At 30.3% G+C, this 27,514-nt stretch overlaps 1 protein-coding gene across 8 annotated transcripts in view; it reads left to right on the forward strand.

Moving 5' to 3' along the window:
- The window catches only part of LOC139487998 (protein FAM13A-like), a 69,637-nt gene that overhangs the window by 5,539 nt on the left and 36,584 nt on the right, over window positions 1–27,514 (forward strand). For 4 of the 8 annotated variants that reach the window (XM_071273295.1, XM_071273293.1, XM_071273298.1 and 1 more), the window contains exons 2-3: window positions 10,319–10,418; window positions 11,136–11,221. In XM_071273295.1, the coding sequence (XP_071129396.1) occupies window positions 11,174–11,221 (48 nt within the window). In that variant the 5' untranslated portion in view covers window positions 10,319–10,418; window positions 11,136–11,173. Of the gene's footprint in view, window positions 1–10,015; window positions 10,180–10,318; window positions 10,419–11,135; window positions 11,222–14,722; window positions 14,748–15,043; window positions 15,989–27,514 lie in introns of those variants that run through there. The other 4 variants (XM_071273300.1, XM_071273294.1, XM_071273297.1 and 1 more) reach the window with 4 other exon arrangements.

The following is a 27,514-nucleotide window of genomic DNA, read 5'->3' on the forward strand; positions in this document are numbered from 1 at the left end:
TTGTCTAAAGGGAACGACTTATAATAAGTCAATGATATTTGGTATGCAGTTGTTTTACCATTGGCACATCTCCTTTACATGGAGATTGTTTAGCCATGTACCTCAGTCATGGTTCATTGACTTTGAATTTTTGCCTAACTTATGTAACATGTTTAAGTATCAGGAGTATTGCTTTTTTAATTACAACATTTGCATATCAAAATTACAAAAATGTGAGACATATCTCTGTGATAACAGTTTATTTTATTGGACTATTTGAAATTTAGCATAGGGTTTTATACCCTCCATGAATTTGTCTGGTACATGTACATGTACATATACATAGACTAGCCCATGCACATGTACAGATATTTTTATTTCCAATTATGGGCCCCAAAGGGCATAAACATTACAACATCAATAATTTTTTCATAATACAATACAAACAATGAGATAAAAAAAAAAAAAAGTTAAACGAGAACTATTTAAGTTCTTAAAGAATACGTAGATAAAGAATCTATAGTATGTTGGTTTTTTTTAATACTAATGCATTTTATTACAAGTGTGGTTGATATAGATAACAAACAAGCAGCCCAAAAAGAAAAAAAAGAAAAATAGATATCCACATATGTATAGTACACAAAAAGTTGGATCAATTAAATATATAATAATTAGCCAAAAAGAAAGTAGAAATTAAACATGTCCATGACTCATCCTGTGTCAGCAGCAAATAGGAAAGCATTATGGTTTCCTAAAGGCAGCTGACACCAGGGGACGATACCTTATGGGCCATAGGCATGTAAAATGTGTGTAAATGTCTCTTTCCTACCTGTATCAAAAGCAAACAAGGAAGCATCATAGGTAACTTGAATGCAGTTGATACCAGGGGACGATGCCTCAAGGATATAAGAGAACATTTGAATAAATAATATATCTTAACAATTTTTTTTTTTTTTTTAATCGGCTAGTATGTTTGTAATGTTACATACAATCTAGTTGTAAGTCCATTTTTCAGAAACTAAAGGTTGTATTTCTGTTCTGATGAATTTTGTCAACTATTTTATCTTTTGGTTTAGAAAACAGTATCCATTTGTAAAGGATATGTATAAAGTATGATCATTTCTATAACTGCCTCATCATTCTGATTCATTTTGGAGTCTTTTCTACACTTATTTCATGTGCAAGATGCATGGGCCTCACACAAGCTCTGTTTACCTCTTTATATATGCTGGCCATAATTTGAATTGATATAGATCAACATCGAATTTGGAGATAAATTTTGACATCATCATGTACATGTTGTTGTACCCCATCATTAGATAGTTAGGGAGCTACCATTTGATTTTTATGGGGGGGCTAGGATGAAATTTGAAAAAAAATAGGCAGGACAGGAGTTTTGAGTAAAAAAAAAGGCAGGATGAGACACTTTGCCAAAAAAAAAGGCAGGATGACAATTTAGGTAAAAAAAGTCAGGATAAACTAATAAAAAAAAAGGCAGGACCGAATAGAGTGAAAAATAAAAAGGCAGGACAGAGATTACAACTAAAAAAAAATGCAGGACAAAATTTTTCATCCTAGCCCCCCCATAAAAATCAAATGGTAGCTCCCTTACTTATGGTAACAGATACATTTGTACGTAGACATAATGGAGTTGCTTGTACCTTTCTACACAGGTAGATGGTGATATGGACCAATGATAGTCAAATCCTAATCAGGTTTTATAGGCTTTGAATAAGGTGGCAATTTTGATAATTGCAATTGCCAAGTAAGACACTTTTAAGATGAACTGTTGTCTGACCCACTTTCTCATCAAAGGCACTCACATACTCAGATCTTTCATTTTATACACTCAAGTTAATCACCCTCATCATCATGTAACAATTATGTCACCACTCACAGTACTATAACACCTGTATCATCTGTATAAAGTAAATCCATTGACCTTGTCCTTCATTCCATTTCTAAGCAGCTTTCATATTTATATATAGGTACATATAGGTCTATATTATAGAATATACATATTACCATAAGGTCAATCTGTATAAATGACATCATTGAACAATCTGTGACATAATATACATGTAACATAAGAATTTTGACAAATTACAGCAGATTCCAACGAGTATGAAGCTACAGGTAGATTCTTTGGTTAGCTTCCTTGTTAGCTCAACCATGAAATGATTATTACTCAAAATTGGGAGGAGCATTGCACCAATTCATCATCCAATGAAAACACTCATATCAATGGCCGGTTTATAATATAATATGTATGTTTCATACAAACAGGTTTCCCTAAACAACTTTGCAAATTAAATTTCATTTCTTATAGTTTTTGATTGAATTAAAAAAAATTATGTATTACAATAAATTAGAAACGGTTTATGTTTTGCACTTTCATCATTGTTCATAGTTTAAACAAATATATATGTGGACCAATTCAAGTACATCTTCTAGGGTGCGCTCGAATTTCGTGACTTCGGACGATTTTTTTTAATTTACATTAACGGTTGTCTAGGACTTTTTGTTAACAATAAACGCTAGCACATCATAGAAAATCAAGTGAGTAATCTATGCTTAAAATTTTATAACAAAAATATCTTTGGATTTTCTACAAAAATCTTGGTTTATTTGCCACAAAATCCCGTTTAACTTTTAAATGCAATAAAACTACAAATAATAATGCTTGATCGAAGTTTCCTCATTGTAAATGTACAAAATGGCCCATCTCTATTATTCATTATCTTTGCTGTTTTTATATAATGGCAGTTTGAAACATTCGTAATTCAAAGGCTACAGAAGGGGTCATTAACCTTATACATACACGGTCATACACATAACTGAATTTATAAATGAACTGAGTAATTGATTGAAATAAAATTGGCAAATCAAACACACCTACAACATGCTTGTAAATTAGCTTATACTTATAAATAAATTTTAAATTTAGATTGAAAACTTATTTTTAAACTGACTTGTAAAACAAGTTTTACAATGTTTATATTATGTCACTAGTTCTGATTGGCTCTCTGTTTAACTATTGACTCCACCCAAAGGCATGTGTACCTTACCTAATAATGATTTCATGGTTGAGCTAGCAAGGAAGCTAACCAAAGAAACTACATTTAGCTTCATACTCGTTGGAATCTGCTGTAAACCTTGGAAATCTAAAGGTATTTCAATTACATGAATTAGTAAAATAAGAAACATTTAAAGGCTCCCAGACCAGTTAACATAAACTTGAGAACGGAAATAGGGAATGCGTCCCCCCAGGTAGAAAAATGTACAAAACAGTTAGATCATCATGACCTATTTTTGTCGAGCCTTTGACTTTAGTCGAAAAAGCGAGACTAAGCGATCCTACATTCCGTCGTCATCGGCGGCGTCCACAAATATTCACTCTGTGGTTAAAGTTTTTGAAATTTTAATAACTTTCATAAACTATCCTTGATTTGTACCAAACTTGGACACAAGCTTGTTTATGATCAGAAGATAGTATCAAGAAGAAAATTTTGTACAAATAAATTTCCACTTTTCCTAATTTTACTTATAAATGGACTTAGTTTTTTTGCCAGAAACAAGACATTCACTTTGTGGTTTAAGTTTTTAAAATTTTTATAATGTTCTTAAACTATCCTGGATTTCTACCAAACTTAGACAAAAGCTTGTTTCTGATCATAAGATATTATTCAGAAGTAAATTTTGTAAAAAAGAAATTCACTTTTTCCGTATTTTACTTATAAATGGACTTAGTTTTTCTTCCAGTTAACATTACATACAGTCTGCAGTTAAAGTTTATAAAACATTTATTAGATTCATAAACTATCCTGGATTTTTTACCAAACTTGGAAGCTTCTTTCAATCAAAAGACAGTATCGAGAGGGAAATTTTTATTGATGTTTTTCCTCATTTTTGTTGAGTCTGCGATTAACAGCAAACGTAGGCGAGACACTGGGTTCCGTGGAACCCTTACGAATTTTTAGTGTTGAGCAATAGTGTAGAAAATCAGTGGACATGTATCTTAAGTTACAATTTTAATATAGATTGATGTATTAGCTTTTTTATGCCCCACCTACGATAGTAGAGGGGCATTATGTTTTCTGGTCTGTGCGTCCGTCCGTCCGTCTGTTCGTTCGTCCGTCCGTCTGTCCGTCCGTCTGTCCCGCTTCAGGTTAAAGTTTTTGGTCAAGGTAGTTTTTGATGAAGTTTAAGTCCAATCGACTTCAAACTTAGTACACATGTCCCCTATGATATGATCTTTCTAATTTTAATGCCAAATTAGAGTTTTTACCCCAATTTCACGGTCCACTGAACATGGAAAATGATAGTGCGAGTGGGGCATTCGTGTACTGAGGACACATTCTTGTTTCCACAGTTTTTAAGCACATCTTACAGTAATTGTTTAAGTTTTCACCAATAGGCAATTGAATTTTAAGGTTTTATGTTAATTCATTGATTATATATATAAGTGCAAGGTAACTAATTATATTTGTATATCTAAATGCCATATGTAAATAAAGTCGATATACATTTCTGACATGATGATTATAACATATATTATAGAAATCGGTTAAGATTAATTTGGGAAAGATTCCAACATCAGTTTTTGATAGTGTTAGATAGATTAATTATTACATACAAACATATTTACGTGTTAAGTTAGCAAATTTAAATATCTTTTTTATAGAATTCATTTAGTAGATTTCTTTTTAATTGTTACATATGAAATTGAACCAACATTGGCCTGTTACAGCCAGTCATTAGATTGATTTTAAATAGAAATAGACCTCTCCCTATCATGGAAGGCCTATAATGATCAAAATTGAATATTTTTAGTTTTATATCTATTAACATTCATTTCTGTGGTCATAGAAAGTGACAGACTTGTAGATATTTTTTCTGTGTTACTTGTTTACAAATGAATTATAACATGTATATGACACTCTGGTCTCTGAAATGAGCCAAAGTCTGAGGGGTTCCCAATTGTTAAACAAAAAATGAAGGAAGAAATGGACTTAATATAAATTTAAGCTACTGACATTTGAAGTGTCTGAAAATTTTGTTATATTTTAAAATACAAACCACCAACAGTTACAAAAAAGTGACTCTAGTCGATAACTATCATAAATTTGCATGATTTGATAAAAATATTGTTCATAAAATATGAGGTGAGAAGATGTATTTAATATAACAAAAATGTACATGTTGAAAGTAAGAATAGATGGACAGCACATATAAAGTAATGTTATACTTAAAACTATTGTAAGATTGTATGAATAAAAGTAAGAACACTTAGTCATTGATTCTTAAGAATCTTAAACACTTAAAAAAATGGGGGTCCATTACTCCATGGCCCAAGCACAATTGGTTTGAAATATGTTTAACGATTATAATTGAGTTGAAGAAATATTTGTCTCTCAAACTATGAGTTTCAGGTTCTTAGCCTGTAATATCAGTTATAATGGAAATAAAATTACTAATTTTTAAAAGCAAGTATCATGACAGTTCATCATCCCCCCCTGTGTTACTGTCAAAACAAGTTACATGATTAAACAAATTGATACTAATTGAGTAATTGTAATGAGTTTAGAGACATCCATGTTCACAGTTGTAAATGTTGACTTGTTTGGTTAACCTTTAATTCGTAAAAAAGAGTAGAAAATATTCTTATAAAAATATATTTTAAAGATCGAAGATTTAAAGTTAAGAATGTCAAACTTTATAACAAGCCCTGTACAATGTATCATGTCGAGTGCCATGTAAACAGTTTGCATTCTTAAAGTGAAAATGCTTGTAACCTTCAATCATATTTCATCATGCAGAAGTGTTACATGGTTTTAATCAAGATCTTAAAATAAACAAATTGAAAACATTTATTATACCTAAAATAATACTTCATTGGTATTATTATGGATTTATAAAGGAAGTTGAGTGTAGACAATGCATAAAATATAACCTTATTCTGATGAGGAAATAAGAGTTAATAACCTTCGATTCCTGAATGTTTAGAGACATCCTTGTCTCAGAAAAGACTGCTTAAGTAGGCAATATCAAATCAGTTGTTCGTTGACAACGATGGTAATTACAAAAAGTAGGATAGGACACTTACAATTCTATTACAAAGTGTAATTGGTTTTATGTTGCCTAGAATATACAGTATGTAAAGCTGGATATATATTTATGACAAAAGTCCTTATAGAGTGTGTTATACATAAAAAGGACAATTCAAACCACCCAATATGCTAAACAGCACAACACACCATTTCAGCCACCTACAAACTATTCCAAAGTATTACAAACACTAAATATGAAACAACACATAGTCTAGATAGTTTGACTTGGTACAAGCAGAAAATGTGGTTGTCCAACTAACACAAACTCCCCCCTTTTGTCTTTCTACACCATGACATGTAGACCACATGTCATAAAACTAGAACACATTGACTGGTATGGAGTGTTATCAATCTTAATCTAAAAATACTTTGCATATTAATTAGGTTTTTTTATTCACTTCATAAGATGATTTTTTCCTTAGATTTTTCTTATAGGATAAAACACCAAACTTCCAAAATAAGGTAGGCTCACTTTTCTTTCTTTTGTGATCAAAATTTACAAAGATTTAAAGTTAAATTATATGAAAAAGTAAAATCACAAAAATACTGAACTCAGAGGAAAATTCAAAATCAAAGTCCCTAATCAAATGTCAAAATCAAATGATAAAACATGTCAAATGAATGGACAAAAACTGTCATATTCCTGACTTGGAACAGACATTTTCAAATGTAGATAATGGTGGATTGAACCTAGTTTTATAGCCCTAAACCTCTCACTTGTATGACAGTCGCATCAAATTCCATTACATTTACAACATGCATGAACAAAACAGACATAATAGGTAACATTGTCAAAATATGGGCACAGCAATCATCACTTTAAATGACATATATTTGGGAAATATTTTACAATGCATACACATTAACCAGATTTTTGAAAATGTAGCCAATTCGTCTTCATTTTGAGCTTTATAAATATACTTAAGGATTTTGAAAAATAATATAATTCTTGTTTTGAGCCACAGTCACTACCAAATGAAAATAAGAAGATGACACTGGTTTCATTGCCAATGAGACAACTTGCCACAATAGACCAAATGGCATATAAAGCATAATTTTAATTACAAATATCCCTCAAATTGTTTTTACGAAATACATGTAAAGGGGATTTTTTTATACATCCGTAGAGTTTCTTAATTGAAACATATTTGAATGAGCTATAGTTGATTAAGCTTTCTTTATATGTCTTTTATATATGTCTTTTATATATATATGCTTGCACTTTTAAGGATATTAATATTTAAATATTTTCAGTAAAGACAGCTTAGTGTAAGAAATATAGTAAGGTAAAAACTTTCATAATAGAAAACAACATTAGATGAGAAATTTTAAAAGGTCCTTTAATAAAACCATTTCAATGACTATTATGTATTTTTTTTCAAACTGTGACACATTTGTATTTCATCACCTATTGAGGTATTTTATTAAACTATTTTACTAAAAATAGCTGTAGTCTGAACTGTATATTGATTGATCTTCTGATCTTTTGCCTGACATTTACAAGATTATTCTATAATAAAGTGCATTTGCACTTGAGACAGATCTATGAGTTTGATTTTTCTGGTCAGTAGTTATACTAATTTTGTACGAGTGCAATGAAAATCAAATTGACTTATTAGTTTTGTTCTGTAAAAGAGTCAATGATAATGTTTTGCTTGTTTGGAAAAATGTCTAATGTTGCTATTTCAGAGTAGCTGTACAGCATTTGCTTTAGCAATGACATAAATAAGATGATTGCAAAGTTTTTGCAGTGATTATGTTGTAGTCAAGTCTATTGACACAATCTTTTCCATCCTATATGTAACAGGCTATTATTTGAACTTGGAATTATTTTTAATTATGGAATTAGCTTGATTTCTTGTTATTGAAATTTTTAATAAATTCCATGTTTATTCTGTACTGAAATGTTCTGTGCTGTGCACAACACTTTCTATTACAAAGAAAATAGTATATTTTCAATAGAATGTACTGTGCCGCGCACAACATTATCTAACCAAAATACATTGTATGGAAAGTGTTATTAACCGCTCAAAAGATTATACATGTAATACCAAATAAACATGGAATTTATAATAAATTTTAAACACAAGAAATTATGCAAATTCCATAATTAAAAATAATTCCAAGTTCAAATAATAGCCTGTTATGTATTGTTATATACCTGAAAAGGATTGATCAGTAAAAATATTTTTGTGGACAAAGAAATACCAGGCAGTAGCTAGACTGTTCTTCTTTTTAGTCCCGTCTTCTCACTGCAACCATGTGCACAGTTTTTGTCAAGATTTTTATAAAATTTAATCATACTCATAGGTTTATATGAGCAATTCCTGTGACAACTTTCATAAATCAATGACAATCCCTGTTAGATATTTTTAAAGGAGTTATGTGCCGTGGAAATATTAAATATATCGGAATTTGCATTGCATTTGCTCTGAAGCCTTCATTTCTCAGACATATTTTTATGCAGTTCAGGAGTTTTGGGAAAATGCCATATTATGTTTCTGTACTATAACTTATGAATTGCTTAACTAATCTTTTTAAAATTTAAATAATGAATAATAAAATACATGTACTCAGAGAACATTGGACAGAAAGCTTACTAGAGTTATGGGACTTTGACCATTTTCTGAACTATGGACTATTGTAATGAAATGACACCTAGACTGTGAAGACAACTCCTCTTGATCTTCTAGGATTGTTTAACAGAAGGCTCTCTTATTTGGTACATGTAGTTTTGTTTGCCATAGTCTGTTTTGGACCATATTGTACTGTTATTTTGACCATTTTTACGGGAGTAATGGGACTTTATAACTTGTTGGGACTATCATACATGTACCACAATGACACCTTGTGGATGCAACTCTTCTTGAACTGTTTTACAGAAAGCTCTCATATGTAGTAGTATTGTTTGCCATCATTTGTAGTAGGACATGTTATACCATCATTTTGATTCAACCATTTTTACCAGGTAAATGGGACTTTGACCATTTTGTTTTACAAATGACCCAATGGTTGGCCTATGTAGCTATTGTTTATCAATCAAAGTCAAAAGCTTGAAATACACACTTTAATATTATCTTTTTCCCTTATGTACACCTTTATTCTATACACATTACATAATTTTATTTGTCATTTATATATACAGATGGGGAATGAGGGCATTTCACTACAGTGTTACAGTCTTATAGTTTTATTTGACTTTATTAACTGAAATCAGGCTATGCATGTTCTCTTGAAATGTTTCCCATATAATTATTAAGGATCTTTCATAGTTTTGTATATGAATTTTGCTCAATGTTGAAGACTGTCCTGTTTCCTATATAGCTATTTAATTTGGTCCCTGTTAGATACTTGTCTGCTTAGCAGTCATACCACATTTCCTTATTTTGATAATTGTACTGCTCCTATTTGTAATTAGCTGCATAGGATTGTAGGTTAATAGTGTTGGTATCAGTACTTAGACCATTATAGTTCTTGTACGAAAAATTACGTATTTGCATTACAGCAAATCTCAACCTGGCATTATTTGTGATTATCGACATATATTCTATAGATGAAAGTCTTATCCTAGAACAGCAAAAATGCATTATTGTTATGTGAACAATCTTGTGTTTTATACATGTATGTAATGTCAATGCATATGCTGTGGGAATTGTTATCTGCTTTATTTATCTACTTGTAGTTAGACTAATGTTGATTTCTTTTCTATTTTAGGCATTACTTTCTATTTGAAATGTGTGTTATCGTTTGATATTTAACAATAGTTATAAACATTGTTTCCATGGTTGAAAAGGTTACATATTTCCAAATTACACAAACAAGTCTGATATTTTTTTCTTAAATCGGTCAGAGCTGAACTAGTTGAATGATGTAAGAATAATATTTATTTTGCATTTTTATGTTGACAGATGAATGCATAATCTATCATAGTTTCCTTGTTATAAAATGTATGCTGGTATGGCGCAATGTAAACAAATTGTTTTAATGAGTGATCTTTGGGTATTAATGGTTAGGTGTGGTTAAATTTTGTAAAAAGTCACTTAAAATTGATTGCATCATGTTCAATATCAACAATGCTGAAACAGCAGTGGTAAGTCAATGGATTGTATTATATCAGGGTGGCGTTGTTATTGTAATCTTCCTCACTTAATATCAGGAGAGTGATTATTTAATTTATTATACATTTTAAAAAATTCAGATGGATTAAAATGAAATTTTATTTTTTACAGGTGAAGATATTGTTGAACTATTAAACACCAAGTATTCTGAATGTTGAGACTAAGAATTCTGTCCGGTAGATACTTGAAACAGCCATAGATATATAGTCAGGTATGTTTTAAAACATTGTAGTGTATAGTGTCTAATTAATATATGTAACTAATTTTTTTTTTTTATAGAATTTATATAAGGCTTTTATAAATACTTACTGGTAACAATATTTGAATAAGCAAAACTAATTCCTCAAACATAAAACAAGCACTCTGTAATCATGTGATAATTTTGTAGATTTTATTATTAAATAGCAAAATTAAATCTAATGAAATTTGAAATCCTTTTACAAATTATGTTGAGTTTACAGGAAGCACAACTTTGTCTTTTTTTCCAAATGGAAGTTGAGACCACTGTTAAATGAATATCTGTAATTAAAAAAATTTATGGGGGATATTGGTGGTTTTAAATAACTGACTAAAAACCTTTCAAGTACTGACGACCTGCACTAGACCGTTCAGTTCTATGATCAGGTATTTAGGGGTAAGGGCAAAAATTGGTGGACCATGAGTCAAAATAGTTCGTCCAGGAAGGTTGACGTATCTTCTGTAGAACTAGTGCATGTTTAAAATCTGGCTCAGCATGTTAGTCTACTACAAAGAAGTATTGCATCAACATGTTTTAGTCCTTGAATATATATGCATTTAATTTGCCACGTAACTTTAAATGACCAACCATCGATCCATCTGTCTATCAATCAGAAGATTTGTAGGACTAGTGATCATGATAATGCTACAATGTATATATAAAAGAACATTTTGATATTTTATTCCACAGGTTAACAGACAATACAAATGTTACTGGTAATATAGGAAATGAAACTGTACAATAATGTTAATACCATGACAGATACTCCTAGTTCTGTAAGTACTCATTATCATCATGTACATGTACATTGTTTTGTACAATAAAGTCCTTACCATAAAAGTTATACATATACATGTACCAAAGGATCCAGAAATTTTTTTCACCCAATTTCGGTCATTTTGAGACGTCTTTAAAGTTGGTACCCTTTATCGCGTTTACTTCGTGAAATAGTATTTATTGTGGTATTAGTTCGAACAAATCAATTTATCATGGGGTCATTCAGATAAATGTGCATCTTAAATATTTTGATATTCAACAGCTGCAGAGACCATATTAATATGAATAGAAACAATTTTAAATATTTATTTATTTTCCAACTTTCATCATATATGATAGGGCCGATTCTGAGGTATACCAGTTCTGAACTATATATATGAAGACATTTTGGTCCAACATCTTTGACGACTTTAGTAAGAATGAATTCTAAAATCATTGATGCAAGTTTTAGAAACATTTTTTGGGATCAATATGCAGATTTGAAGTAGGGGTCAAACATTTGAATCAAAAGATTTTAAGTGTCCTGATTACAATTACAGAAACCTGGATCATCATTGATGTACCTGGTTGTGTCCAGAATTATTGATGTACACAGTCATGTCCAGTGTTATTGATGTACCCAGGCATTTCCAGCTTACATCAAGCTTACAATTGTGATGTGTTTTTGAATTTTCCCTGTTTCATAGTAAATTTTGAACTGAAAAAATGGTGTCTTTAATTTGAGCATGGTGGGATTTACGTTAAGCTGTTTTATTTGTGAAAAGGTTTGGTAGAACATTTTTTTAATAAAGGTAATTCTGTTATTCAAGGTAATTTCAAAAAGGGATATTGAAATCATTTGGTTTTGTAAAGCTGGCTTGCTTTTCATGGCACGAATTCAAATAATTATTAGCTTTTTGCTTACACTATTATTTCTTAATCGAACCAGAGTTAGCTGGTTGAAACAAACATAGATTGCTTTCTGTATAATATAATTACAATAGAAAGGTGTCAAATTGTTCTCATCAGTCTTAAAAAGCATACTAGAAATAGATTCATTTTCTAAAGTGAGATTTAACCTTGCACTTAATAGATGATTGGTATAACAGAATGTGCATATACATAAAAATCATGTCATAAACATTCATCTGATAGTCAACAGGTTGTTTAATAGACTGGAATATTTGGAACCTGATGAAAACAAGTTTTCTGTTGAAAAAAAGTCACTTAACCATGTTAACAGCTGCAAATAAGTCAGACATTTATTTGATTTTGTACTGCTGTTTTGAAATTAATGATTTGATCGAACCAACTAACAAACACTAATTAATTGCAAATTAAGTGTTAGTTTTGTTTTTTTCTCTCAATCAAACAATTATTGTTTAGTTAGTTTTTGAAGCAGATATATACTTGAGTCTTAAAAAAATAATATTTTAAATATTCCACCAAACATCTGTGTTTATTAAAGGTTGATGTAAAATTGTATTGATGATATCTCTAATAGTTATCCTTGTACTTGTCTCAGTAATGGTAATTCCACTAGTACTTTATATGAATATTAGAAGTTCTACTCCTAGTAACAAGATAAAGTAATATTTTTCAAAGCTATTTCAGATAACACATTTGTTTTTTCCAATCTTGTATCTTAAAAATTATCACACTTTATGATGAATTATACATTATAACTATTGAAAAAGACCAAATTTATGAAATTGTTGTAAATCAAAATTTCAAACCATAAACCATTCACCCATAAACCTTCTGAACTTTGATTGATAGTTGTCTCATTGCAATCATACGACACTTCGTTATTTTTATACGACCGTCGTATAATGGTATGATGTTGTCGTTGTCTGAAGACGCATTTAGTTTCTGGACAATAACTTTAGTTTAAGTTAATGGATCTCTATAATTTTTTAACAGAAGGTTCAATACCAATAAAGGAAGGTTGGGATAGATTTTGGGGGTTGTGATCCCAATTGTTTGGGAATTAGGGGCCAAAAAAGGGCCCAAATAAGCATTTTTCTTGGTTTTCGCACAATGACTTAATTATAAGTAAATAAAAATCTATGAAATTTAAACACAAGGTTAATGACCACAACAGGAAGGTTAGGATAGTTTTTTGGAGTTTCTGTCCGAACAGTTAAGGAATTAGGGGCCATACAAGGGTCCAAATAAGCATTTTTCTTGGTTTTCACACAATAACTTTAGTATAAGTTAATAGAAATCTATGAAATTTTAACACAAGGTTTATGACCACAAAAGGGAAGTTTGGATTGATTTTGGGAGTTTTATTTCGTACAGTTCAGGAATTAGGGGCTATAAAGGGCCCAAATAAGCATTTTTCTTGGGTTTCGCACAATAACTTTATTATAAGTAAATAGAAATCTATGACATTTGAACACAAGGTTAGTAACCACAAAAGGAAGGTTGGGATTGATTTTGGGAGTTTAGGTCCCAACAGTTTAGGAATAAGGGACCAAAAGGGTACAAAATTAAACTTTGTTTGATTCATCAAAAATTGAATTATTGGGGTTCCTTGATATGCCGAATCTAACCGTGTATTTAGATTAGAATCTTAATATTTGGACCCGTTTTGAAATTGGTCTACATTAAGGTCCAAAGGGTCCAAAATTAAATTTAGTTTGATTCAACAAAAATTGAATTCTTGGGGTTCTTTGATATGCTGAATCTTAACATGTACTTAGATTTTTGATTATGAGCGCAGTTTTCAAGTTAGTCCAAATCGAGGTAAAAAATTAAACTTTGTTTGATTTCAACAAAAATTGAATATATGGGGTTCTTTGATATGCTGAATCTAACCATATGCATTTAGATTTTTGATATTTGGGCCCAGTTATCACATTGGTCAGCATTGAGGTCTAAAGGGTTCAAAATTAAACTTTATTAGATTTCTACAAAAATTGAATTCTTGGGGTTCTTTGGTATGCTGAATCAAATCATGTATTTTGATTTTGGATATTGGACCATAATAGGTAAATGTCCAATTTAAAAGTTTTTAAGTTTAAGTTCTGTGTCAGAAACCTATTTTGTATCAACTATTTAATCACGATCCAAATTCAGAGTTGTATCAAGCTTGAATGTTGTTTCCATACTTGCCCCAACTGTTCAGGGTTTGACTTCTGTGGTTGTATAAACCTGTGCCCTGCATTCATATGGGAAGGAGAAGCTAATAATGTTATACATATATTAAATTAGGTTCTTTCAAGCCTTGATATAGTAACTGATGTTACCATAGTAAATTAAAAATAATTTTCAGGTTTGTTATTTTTGTCTCGTCTTGACGGAGTCAAAAAGCAAGTCATAGGTATGCTGTTTCCAGGGGCGACCGTCAACAATGTATTAGTTTATGATTAGGTGTAGTTTATGGTAAACGGCAAATGGTAGGTCAATAATATTTGGTATGCAGTTGTATAAGCATTGAAACATCTCATTTCCATGGAGATAATTTGGCCCTGCCCTCTCAGTGACGGTCTATTGACTTCGAAACTTTTGCTTATTTTACATGTATTAGTTTGTGATTAGGTCAGTTTATGGGGAACCACAAGTGGTAGGTCAATGATATTTGGTATGCAGTTGTATAAGCATTGGCATATCTTGTTTCCATAGAGATAATTTGGCTCTGCCCCCTTAGTCATGGTCTATTGACTTTGAACATTTTTCTAAGTTTTCATGTATTAGTTTGTGATTAGGTCAGTTCAAGGGGAACCATTATTCAGTTGTATAAGCTTTCGCACATTTATTTCCAGGGAGAATATTTGGCCTTGCCCCTCAGTCACAGTCTATTGACTTTGAAACTTATCTTAGTTTACATGTATAAGATCAGTTTAAGATGAACTGCTTATGTAATGTCAATGATATTTGGTATGCAAATATATTGGCAAGTATTGTTTCCATGGAGATTATATAGCCCCACCCCACCCCCTCTTAGTGGTTCATTGACTTTGAAACTTTTACATAGTTTACAAGTTAATGTTTGTATTTAGATTTGGGAACGACTTATATTAAGTCAATGGTATTTGGTATGCAGTTGTATTAGCATTGGCACATTTCATTTACATGGAGATTGTTTAGTCATATAACTCAGTCATGATTCATTGACTTTGAATATTTGCATAACTTGTGTAAGATGTTAGAGTATTGCTATTTGGATTTTTAACATTTGCATAATCAAAATTACAAAAAGGCGAGACGTATCTCTGTGATAACAGTTTATGTAAAATATTCATATTGCATGTACAAGTTTATGAATATGGTTTTTGGTTTGTTGCTTGTTGCTCAATCTTTAGTTTTTTATGTTGTGGTTTATTGACAGTTGTTTGTCTGTTTGTCTGTTTGTCTTTGACTTATCAGTTTCAATATCCCTTAGGTATCTTTCTGATTAAATTTGGCTTTGAAAAAATTCAACACACAGAAGTTTTGACATTTGGTCTGATGAATATGCTTATTAGGTATTGAATTGTTCAGTGTAACAGGTTCACAGTTCCTGGTTTCAAAATGATTGACAGTTTGTTGAAAATTCCAATCTTATTTTTAGAATGTCACAGAAGTACAGTAAATTACTTATTTGACCTAAGCTTTATATGATTTCAAATTCTATATAGGGTTTGAAGGTAGGTGATAAAATCGGTCAGAGCATATGTTTGAAATAGTCACATGAAATGTTTTTTATGACTCAGAACTCTGTATGTATTATGTTTGACTAGTTACTTGTGTTGACCAAAAGGAACAGCAAGATGCCGGAAAAAGCTCATGAAAAATGGGCTGTAAGTAGAAAATACTTCTGATTTTATGCTATTCACTATTTTAATTGGAATGCAATTGCTTTTTATTGATTTCTTTAATTGTTATGTTCATAGAATTGTCTGTGACATTTTGATAGCAATTCAATCATAATGAAAGGTGGGAGTTTATCTTTTATATCATTTATAAATATACTTTCTTATGTAACTGATTAATATATTTCATTGAAATTTTGTCATTAATTTCATTCAGTAAATTCTGTGTGTAAATCAAGGTATGAGAATTGAGATTTTTATTATTTCAATTAAGGGCCCTTGATTGGCAAACATGACATTCACATTAACAATCGTTTCACTATGATTTCATAAAACAGTCACACAATGAAAAGAAATGTAGCCTGTTCATATATCCCTTTTTAACAAGGATTTTTGACGGAAATCTGGTATTGATTTGAGGGTTGTACAGCCAATTAGCAAGTACATGGATTGTCATTCAGCAGGCTGCTTCAGTTGTTTCCTGTCATAACTTATGAACCATTTTTTTCAAATTTGAAAATGTTATACCATAATCATGTTTACTGCTGACAAAATGATAACCAAGATTGATAAAAAAAACCAACTTATTTCTGCCATTCAGGAGTTGATTGGATGGAAAATGGCACTTTATGTTGTTTCTGTCTAATAATTTAAGAACCATTTGACTAATGTTATTTTAGTTTAAGCACGACATTATACTGATGAAAAAAAAACTTTATGTATACGTACCAGTCTTGTATTACAACTCCAGTTTCCGGTACCAGTCTTGTATTACAACTCCAGTTTTTCGGTGCATGTCAAAACATGGAGGGAAACAAAATAGTGCATTTTTTTCTGAATTTTTTTCTGAACTCAATTTTTTCTGTTTGATTATAGGTTTATGCTGAATTGAAACATATATATAGACTTTAAAAAAAAATCTTGCATCTTTTGGGGGATATCAATCCAGGAAAGTGGAAGGATATCATGTTTACTGGAAGTGTTGCGACCTAGTAAAAACAGCAAACAGAAAGTAGAAAAAAAATGTTTTGACTTCAGGATTACGTTACTTTTTATTCTCTGTGGCATGACCGACTTTTTTTTTGGATTAAATCAAAATTTCACATTAGTACATACATGATATGAACATAAAAAATGTTTCTATGTAGGATTTTTTATTTTTTTATTTTCAAAGATCAGCTGTTTTGCATGTAAGCCTATGGAGCAGTCAATTACAAGACTGCAACCTTTAGCTGCTCAGGAGTTATGGTTCTTGATTTATTGAAAAAAATAAACTATTTTAATTCTGTGCAATGACTTTATAACCCTTTTACCAATGTTTTCTAGATATGTTGTTACTGTGACAAAACTGGGGTCATTCAGGAGTTATTTCCTTAATTGCTTTCACAATAACACTAATAAATGTAGTAAGACATGATTTGTCGTCATTTTGACAACTTCTTGTTATGTAATAGTATACATGTTTATCTATATCTAAAGACTTCAAACGAATTCCTATGTTGTATTCAAGATGGGACTCAAATAATAACTCATTTAGCTGTATACTAATTAATATTTATTTTAACATCAAGTCATTAATTGATATGATTACCTTAAAAATTAATTACAGACAGATTTTCATGAAATTACATTTGAAACTGAAGAAACAACAAAAGTTTTCGTTTATAAATCTTGAAGAAAGACTACTTTTATGTGATCTTTGACCAATCTCAACCCAAATGTGCCTTATAATGTATGCAAGGCCTCTTATGAAAAATCAGACTTGGGGTAATTGTAATTGTAATCGTTAATCAGCTGTAATTGATTACAATTTTTCAAGTAATCATTGTAATCATTAATCAGCCAAAAATCTGATTACATGTAATTTAATTTAATCAATTACTTTTCAAAATACCCTGTAATCCTGATTACTTTATGATTACATTCTGATTACAATGAAAAAAATCTTAAACTGTATTTATGGTCAATAAATGAACCTTTTTGTTATTCTTATTTAATTACTAAAAATATTTAACATGTTAAGATCTTTGACCAATCTCAACCCAAATGTGCCTTATAATGTATGCAAGGCCTCTTATGAACAAATCAGAACAATAGATTAAGAATATTTATTATTCCAGTCAAGATCCATTGACGGGCAGCATGACATGTACATATAAAACAATACATCATCATTTGTAACAGAAACAGATATGTAAAAGATGGATTGCAGAAGAAATTCCTGATAGTAGTGTTTCTAAAAAAAATTGTTTTGATCTACTTTACAAGACTTTTTTTCAAATCTATTATGACTGTGGTAACCATGTTGTACTTCATCTGTGCAATAACTTGATTAAATATAAAGGTTGACAGAGTATAGTACACTTTTATACCACAATGTAATTACATATTTATTTCCCACCATAACTAATATTTATTGTTCATTGGAGGTGACTTGTACTTTTCGTAATTCCTCATGCTTATGAATTTACCAATAAACCTGAAACTTCCCTTTCAAGTCACAAATTAGCTGTTGTATAAGTTGATTTATTTTGTTCTGGAGAATAAGTTATAGCACAATTCTCTATTGGATGTGCTGACCCAATTCTCAATATCAAACATTAACTATTAATCAATGTTCTACTAAATAAGGAAATCATTGGCTTCTTGGTCCAATTATAAAAGAAAGTTGATGAAAAGGCTACTTATTATATATAGATAGCTAATGAAGTGACATGATCTGATGAAAAGGCTACTTATTATATATAGATAGCTAATGAAGTGACATCATCTGACATTTATTGGGTTAATTTGACATTGTTTCTCTTAAAAAATTAATTAAACAAGAAAATAACCTTAGTAAATTTGAAGGAACATGAATCTAGCTAATACAGGAAGAAACAATAGCGTCTGTTATTTGTATCAATTAAACAATTTTTTTGAATTATGCCCCACCTACGATAGTAGAGGGGCATTATGTTTTCTGGTCTGTGCGTCCGTCCGTCTGTCCGTTCGTTCGTCCGTCTGTCCCGCTTCAGGTTAAAGTTTTTGGTCAAGATAGTTTTTGATGAAGTTGAAGTCCAATCAACTTGAAACTTAGTACACATGTTCCTTATGATATGATCTTTCTAATTTTGAAGCCAAATTAAACTTTTGACCCCAATTTCACGGTCCACTGAACATAGAAAATGAAAGTGCATGTTTCAGGTTAAAGGTTTTGGTCAAGGTAGTTTTTGATGAAGTTGAAGTCCACTCAACTTGAAACTTAGTACACATGTTCCCTATGATATTATCTTTCTAATTTTAATGCCTAATTATATTTTTTATCCAATTTCACGGTCCATTGAACATGGAAAATGATAGTGTGAGTAGGGCATCCGTGTACTTTGGACACATTCTTGTTTTGATATAAAATGAATATAGCTATTGCTGACATCAGTATACCATGAATGGTAATTACAGCTAGGATATTTATACATTTATATCTGTTCTATAGCAAGAAAAAAAACCTGATTGAGAAGTAAATCTTTCACAACTTGTACTTTGTACTATTTAATCAAATGGAATCTTGCTATTTCCCCCTATTGAAAAATCATACGTCTGTAGTATATATATATACAGCATTTGTACTTCTCTGAGTAATTTAATTTAACTATTAACAGGCTATTATTTGAACTTGGAATTATTTTTAATTATGGAATTTTTTTGTTTTCTTGTTATTGAAATTTTTAATAAATTCTATGTTTATTGTGTACTGAAATGTTCTGTGCTGCGCACAACACTTTCTATAACAAAGAAAATAGTTTATTTTCAATAGAATGTACTGTGCCGTGCACAACACTATCTAACCAAAATACATTTTATGGAAAGTGTTATTAGGGCCCTGCCTTTAGGCGGGTCGCCTTATAGTGATCAGTCTGTCCGTCCGTCCGTCCGTCCGTAACATTTTAACTTTGTGTCCGCTCCATATCTAGAGAACCATTATGATTTCAGTTGACAACCCTGTGTCCTGTGGTGAAGATCGTGTCCGCTCTATATCTTGAGAACCATTATGATTTCAAATTTTATACTTGACATGTATATGAACCAACACCAGAGGGTGTGTCATAATTTATGAACGACTGCCTAGGGCAAAGTTCAAGGTCAAAAACTTTGGTTTCAGTTGACAACCCCATGTCCTATGGTAAAGATTGTGTCCGCTCTATATCTTGAGAACCGTTATCATTTTAAAGTTTATACCTGAAATGTATATAAACCAATATCAGAGGGTATGTCATAATTTATGTACAACTTCCTAGGTCAAAGGTCAAGGTCAAAAACTTTGGTTTCAGTTGACAACCCCATGTCCTATGGTAAAGATCGTGTCCGCTCTATATCTTGAGAACCGTTATCATTTCAAAGTTTATACTTGACATGTAATATAAACCAACACCAAAGGGTGTGTCATAATTTATGTGCTACTTCCTAGGTCAAAGGTCAAGGTCAAAAACTTTGGTTTCAGTTGACAACCCCATGTCCTATGATAAAGATCGTGTCCGCTCTATATCTTGAGAACCGTTATCATTTCAAAGTTTATACTAGACATGTTTATAAACCAACAACAAAGGGTGTGTCATAATTTATTTACAACTTCCTAGGTCAAAGGTCAAGGTCAAAAACTTTGATTTCAGTTGACAAACTCATGTCCTATGGTAAAGATACATTTTTTTAATGCACATTATTCACAGCGGGGCCCACAGAGATGGCTCCCATCTCAATGATATCTAGTTAACCGCTCAAAAGATTATAATACCAAATAAACATGGAATTTATTACAAATTTTAAACACAAGAAATTATGCAAATTCCATAATTAAAAATAATTCTAAGCTCAAAGAATAGCCTGTTTATTAGAGATTTCAGTCTGTATTGACGTTATTGACATTATGCCTATTTGTTTTATTTTCTTGTTGGGTTGTCATTCAAGTTTTAACATAGCCATTGCTGATTTAAAACTACTCCTGAGCAATGAAATTGGAAATCAGCTATTGGTAAACTTAGAAATCTTCAGTTTCTCATAGCATTATGTTCCTTTTATTTATTGTTTTTGATCTAAAATGTGTTTTGGTGCAAAACAATAGCTTTTGTAACGCGTAACTCAAGGTAAATTAAGTTTGAATTGAGCTAAGATATCTATTTATAGATGCATTATTTAATAATGTACATTATGCATATATGCATAAAAAAGAATGATTCTAAAAAAAAATTATGAATAGTTATATATGCTATTATCAGATCTATATACTTTTAATACTTGAAGTTAAAAGATTTTATTGTTTTGTCATATTTACTTTTAAAGGTTTAATTTCAATTACCACATCAAAAATACTCTAAACTGGTAATGAATTGTTTTTTCACATGTTAGATACTGATTCAGATATTTTTGCTTATTGAGTCATAGATATGTAAAGTTTTGAAAAGTTAACCTAAGTCATTCCTGTTTCATCAGATAGATAGAAATAAGTTCATTTCCTGTTGATGTTTCTGAGTTGGAATATAATTGTGACATAAGATATTTAATGGATTGCCATTTAAACAATTGATTGCAATTAAGAAATGAATATCCACAAATATTTTTTCAGACATGCAAAAGTGAAAGTCTGACAATGATGTAAAAGTAAGATACAGGAAGTAATGGCCATTTAGATATTTGCTTGGAATCTTTTCAATACTGAAATGTTTCACTAATGATTACTTTAAGGTCTAAAGCATTGATCAGTCATACAGATTCAAATCTCTAAAATACCTGAAAACTTTTAGAACTAAGTCAATACTCCAAAAGTAATTTTTTTACAGTGTTCAAACACAAACAGCCTTCATTGTATCTGTTACTTCCAAATGACCAAAAGATAAAGCAAACATGCATGTTTCAGAGTTAAGTGGTGTCCATTTTGCTGAGCTAGTATACATTATTGTTAAGGGACCATTTGAAGTCAGCCTCTAGGTTCTGTATTTTTTCGTTGCATTAAAGACTTTTTGTTGGCTTTTGGCTGTTTTCTGATCTTTGGTCTGGTTGTTGTCTCTTTGACACATTCCTCCTTTCCATTATCTATTCAAAATAAGAATTCTCTATTCAAAATAAGAATTCTCTATTCAAAATAAGAATGTACATGTATATAGCATAGGTGCCAGGCTGAATGCATTTGCCAATTTACACTGAACAAAATGTGGCAAGTTTTAGTTTTCAAAGGGCCTAGAGAAAGGAGTTGTTAAGAAGTTACTTACAGAAACAATATAGGTTTCTCCAGTTATCCTAATATAAAAAAAACAGACATGCTGGAAGGAACAAATAGATTTAGGTCTTTACAGTACAAATCTGTATCATTTCTCTTGCCTTATTGTAATATTTATATTCAGTACAACACATAAGCAGTTAATCATACATAGTAAACAAATAAAATGTACTTCAAATAATTTACAATCCATGCACTTTTAAGATTTTATTTACATGTATATATTTGTAATGAAATGTTTATGGCCATGTTCTGTTTACTTTATGACTTGGGACCTTGTGCATACCTTTCCCACCCACATTTTAACATTGTTTTTACTGCATGTGATGTTGGAACAAATGAAAATGAAATGGAATTCTGTTAGGGAACGTAAACATATGACAAGGGTCTGTATAATTTAATTATTTCCAATAAATTCTGATTTGATTGATTTTTGCTATGTTAATCTATATTTGAATTTTATCATTGTTAATATTAACAGAGAAATTCTTCTTTTCTTCCCAATTTGTTATAACACTGATGTTTTTGTTTTGTTAAAAAGTGATTTTTCAATAAACTTAAATGATTTTGCACTTTTATGGTAGTTAGTCAGCTGAAATAAAAAATACATGAATCTTCATGATCTCTATAAAATGTTATCTAAAATACAACTATTTTCATCACACACTGAAACAGGCAATCAGTATAACATATAAACTTATATGATAGGATCTCAGTGTGTTCTTGATCAATGCTATAAAAAAATAATTGTTTCAGCTATCATGTATTATTGTACAATATTTTTCTCTCTCTGCCATACCAGCTAAGCCAGTGTTAGGGTGTGATTAAAAATAAGGTACAGATTTTTAGATGCATCACCATTAAAAACACTGCAACTTTTACTATTATTCTAGATAGAAATACTAAATTGCCTTCATAATCATTAAAAGTCCTGGAAACAACTCTTCACAGAAAACCACACCTAAGTTATTGCAAAGCTGGAACCCTCTTTATAGAATAAATAAAAAACTGAATTTTACAGGAATTACTAGGATGAGGTATTTTTCTTAACTCTTTTTGAACTTTTAAATGTAATGCAGTTAGACATCTTGCAAACAATTTGAGTTTCCAAATATGACTTTTCCCTATCATATCATTGAGCGTGATTTCAGTTGTGATAAGATGGGATTTCCAATTTTGCTGAGTGGAAAATCCTTTTTTTTCTCTCTCTACATTTTCAAAGATTTAACTCTACAGTAAGTCATTTTGTATCATCCAACCTCTGATTTACTAAATTTATATATTATGTCTTCTCTCCGTTAATTTTGAACAAATCTACTTATCAAGTGTGATTCATAAATCAAATTTTGACATGGAACCTAATTTGAATTTGTTTACTTGAAATGGATATTTGATTGATAAAAAGCAGGTTTCATTGAAATCATTATAACAGATTACATGAAGAAAATTAAAAATAATGGAAAATAAAGAGTTCTAAGGCTCCGTGTTGAAGGCCGTACATTGACCGTATAATGGTTTACTTTTTTAAAATTGTTATTTTGATGGAGGGTTGTCTCATTGGCACTCACACCACATCTTCCTATATCTATTGAAAGTTTAAACTTTAATAGACTATTACAAGGCAGTGCTTTAGGAAATATATATACAGTTTGAGAACTGACAAATTGTCCACTAATACCAGCTGGCGGAAGTTTGCCAAAGATTATGTACTTTACATAACTGTTAAGATGATCTATCAGATGCATTAAAATTTATAGCTTTCACACAAATAATACTATAAAGACGTATAATGTAGTGTTATTGGAAAGGTTTCAAAAATAGTATCAAAGTAATAGTAGTGTCCTTCACCGTATATATTTGTTTATAAATTGACCGAATTCCAACATTGGTTATTTTCTCAATAGCTGTATCAAATTAACCAAAAATATATAATAACCCAATTTATTTCCTATCAGAATGTGGTAATTCTCTTTTCAAGTGACAAATAACCGTTGAAATTTGTTTTATTTTGTTAAGAAAATTGATTTGTAAAAGGTTATCTCGTACTTTTTAATATGACATTTTTTTCTGTACATTTATATTTCAATTTGCTTAAGTTTGTTGATAAACACTTTAGGAAAAAAAAAATTGTGGTTCTAGTATGATTTTGTTAAAAAAAAAATGTAATACAATGTACCAACATATTAGATAACTAAAATCTAAAGAATCTTCTTCCTGAAGCAAAGACTAATATTAATATACTGTTATAGATAAATGATATCACACTACATTAAAACAACTACTGAAACTTGTGAATTTAGTATTCTTCCCTTTGGAAATATTCATTTATCAGGACAAAATTACAAAATAATTTGATAGTATTTTACGGCCAAAAATTTTGATCAATGAAAAAAATTGGGTAATGTTTTGGGATTATGTTTTTGTGGTTTTCACTACAAAACCAAAAAATGAAAGAAAAAAATGCAGAGAAACAAATTTTATTTAAAAAAAGTTATAATATTTAGCTTCTTGGGTTTGCTTACTTCTATAGAAATTAAAAATAAAGTTTTAGAGTTAACTTCATCGACTGGCTTATAATTTATTTTGGGTGTTGTAAGATATAGCAGTACTGTACCTAATTCAAGCATGTTCTTTTATATATGTAACATGCTATCTCTGTATATGTGTTACATTTCTGAATAGTACAAAGAGATGTTAAATTTTCAAAATAACAATAACATTGTAAGTTCACTTTGAAGTTTATTTTTATCTTTGAACAATAATGTTTATGTTGTCTAACATCTTTGCTGTTTCAGCAGAACATGGTCGTGATTGTCATCTGTTTAAGTATAAAAGTAACATGATAAAACAATCTTTTCAGGGAATACAGACTGCTGTCTTCATTTGTTTTTCTTTTGACATATACATATAGATGTTCATGAGAGTGACGTCAGTGGCTATTGTTGTTATATCTAAATATACTTCATACATGTTCATACTTTTGATTTACCAGATTATACCATATAGGTGGTCACTGTCAATATCAGAAACTTACAAACTAAACAACTCATTATTGAAAGCCGTACAGTAATCTATAGTTGTTAATTTCTGTGTCATTTGGTCTCTTGTGGAGAGTCATGTCTCATGAAAATTTGAGCAAGGCAGTGTATAGGTTATTTTAAGGTTATGCAACGTTAGTGAATTCATTAAATTTTCCATATAAATAAGGAAAAAGATTCAAATCATTTGAACCAGATAAAATATAGATAGGCCATTATCACAGTGTTTAGCATGATAACCTGACATTTATCAAAATGCATTGTTTAAAAAGTATCAGAGAAGTAACTCAAAGTGTGAAATTTGTAAGAAATCATGAAAGCATTTAATATAGGTCATGTAGGTCAGTGTGATCTACATTTATTAAAAGCAATCAACTGATTGTAAATATGTATTCACACCTTGATACTTGACTGAAGACTATTTAGGGCATGAAACTTATGAGAGACATTTGTAAATAGAAAAGAGTGAACAAAATTTGAGATTTTTGAGTCTTGAGTTTTGACACATTGCCTTGTCTTCAAGTACCATTTACATGTATATATTTTACTTAAAGAAACTGAGCACTGGTCTGACTGTGATTTTTAGGTTAATTTAGGTTTACTCCCGAAGATGAGTCCTTGCAGTCAATAAAGCTTGTAAAGTCTGAAAAACATTTTATTTTCGGATCAAAGCTATTTTAATTCCTATATAGATGCACCTTTACACTTACAATGTAGTTATATGACTATAAACTGGGGAATGTAATATAAATAATTGTAGCATGTTTGTGGGAGTAAGACCCATAACAGTAAAACTGCTTTATACCAATCACACTAATGAATTTCAGACTGAAATTGTCATTTTGAACCTATGAATGTTAGTCTTAAACACCCGAACAAGCTAATTTCATAAAGTTATCGCCTATAGACCTGAAGCAGTGTTAAAAATAAAATTACATTGTGTTGGTTTCCAGTCATTTTTGGGCACCACATTGAATATATACTATAGCAGAACTGTTTGAAAATTGACAAAGAAACTAAACATACTGAATAATTGCGTGTTATGATCATTTAAATACAGTCAAGGTTCAATCTTGTTTCTTAATATGAGTATATTGTGAATTAAGACCTTTGACTTTGAGTTAACAATGAGGTTAACTTAGTAAAATCAAGTTTTAAAACCACAAAGTATAGATCCTTTGCTCTTTGATAGTGTAATCCTTATTTCTTCAGGATAAAGGGAAAAAAACAAACAGTATGAAATGTTTTTTTCTTTCATATATACAAGTAATGCTTTATCACAATGAAAAATTATTTTGCTGTCCATTGTTGAAGTCAATCATCATTTGTAAGGTCAATGTTTATGGTCAAAGTAATGACCCCTAAAGGTTAATGTTTAGGGTCATAGTAATGGTCATGTAAAGGTCAATCATAATTTCAATGACAATATTTATAGTCACAGCAGTACTGAGTACATATATCAGCTGTTAGTTTCTCCAATGTTTATTAATTTTCTACTTGTATTATGAATTAGATGTCAAAGTACTAAGTATATCAAACAAATATTATTTATAAATCTATATATGTTATATTTGTAATAATATCTATTTTGATTTGTAATAATATCTATTTTGATTTGTATATGAGTTCTGTATTTGAAAAATTAGCTGTCTTTTGTCACAAGATTTGGTATAATTCTCTAGTTTGAGTGTCTCATGATGTCTTCTCTTTAATCCTTTATTATATACCCAAGTTATTGCCCAACTCCAAGCAGTTTGTCCATACTGTATGTAATCATCTGTTCCTTCTATAAGCTTTTATTTCCATGTACGAATTTACCAAGCTGTTTGATATAATATACAAATTGGAACCAGTACCAATATGATGGATTTGACATTTAGTTATCATGTAGAGTAACAGCTGCTTGTCTGAAAATTGTGGTTAGGTAGTAGGTGGGTGTATTGGTGGGTCAAAAATCATCAGACTGAAATGATCTGCTGTCAAAAATTATAACATAGAGGTAAACTAAATAAAAAACCACTAAACCACAAAATATGATCCCATGTGCTTAGCTATTTTAATCCTGGGTTCTGTTAGCATGTTACATAAAACAATATAAAACAGAGCAATTACTGAAAGGAATTATTCAAATGTTTCTTCTACAAGAATTGATTACATACATACTGATTATTAATAATTAAAAAATGATTAAGAACAAATATGGAAACATAAAAACATAAAACATAT

Source organism: Mytilus edulis, chromosome 9 (genome assembly GCF_963676685.1).
Source record: "Mytilus edulis chromosome 9, xbMytEdul2.2, whole genome shotgun sequence".
Classification (NCBI taxonomy): domain Eukaryota; kingdom Metazoa; phylum Mollusca; class Bivalvia; order Mytilida; family Mytilidae; genus Mytilus; species Mytilus edulis.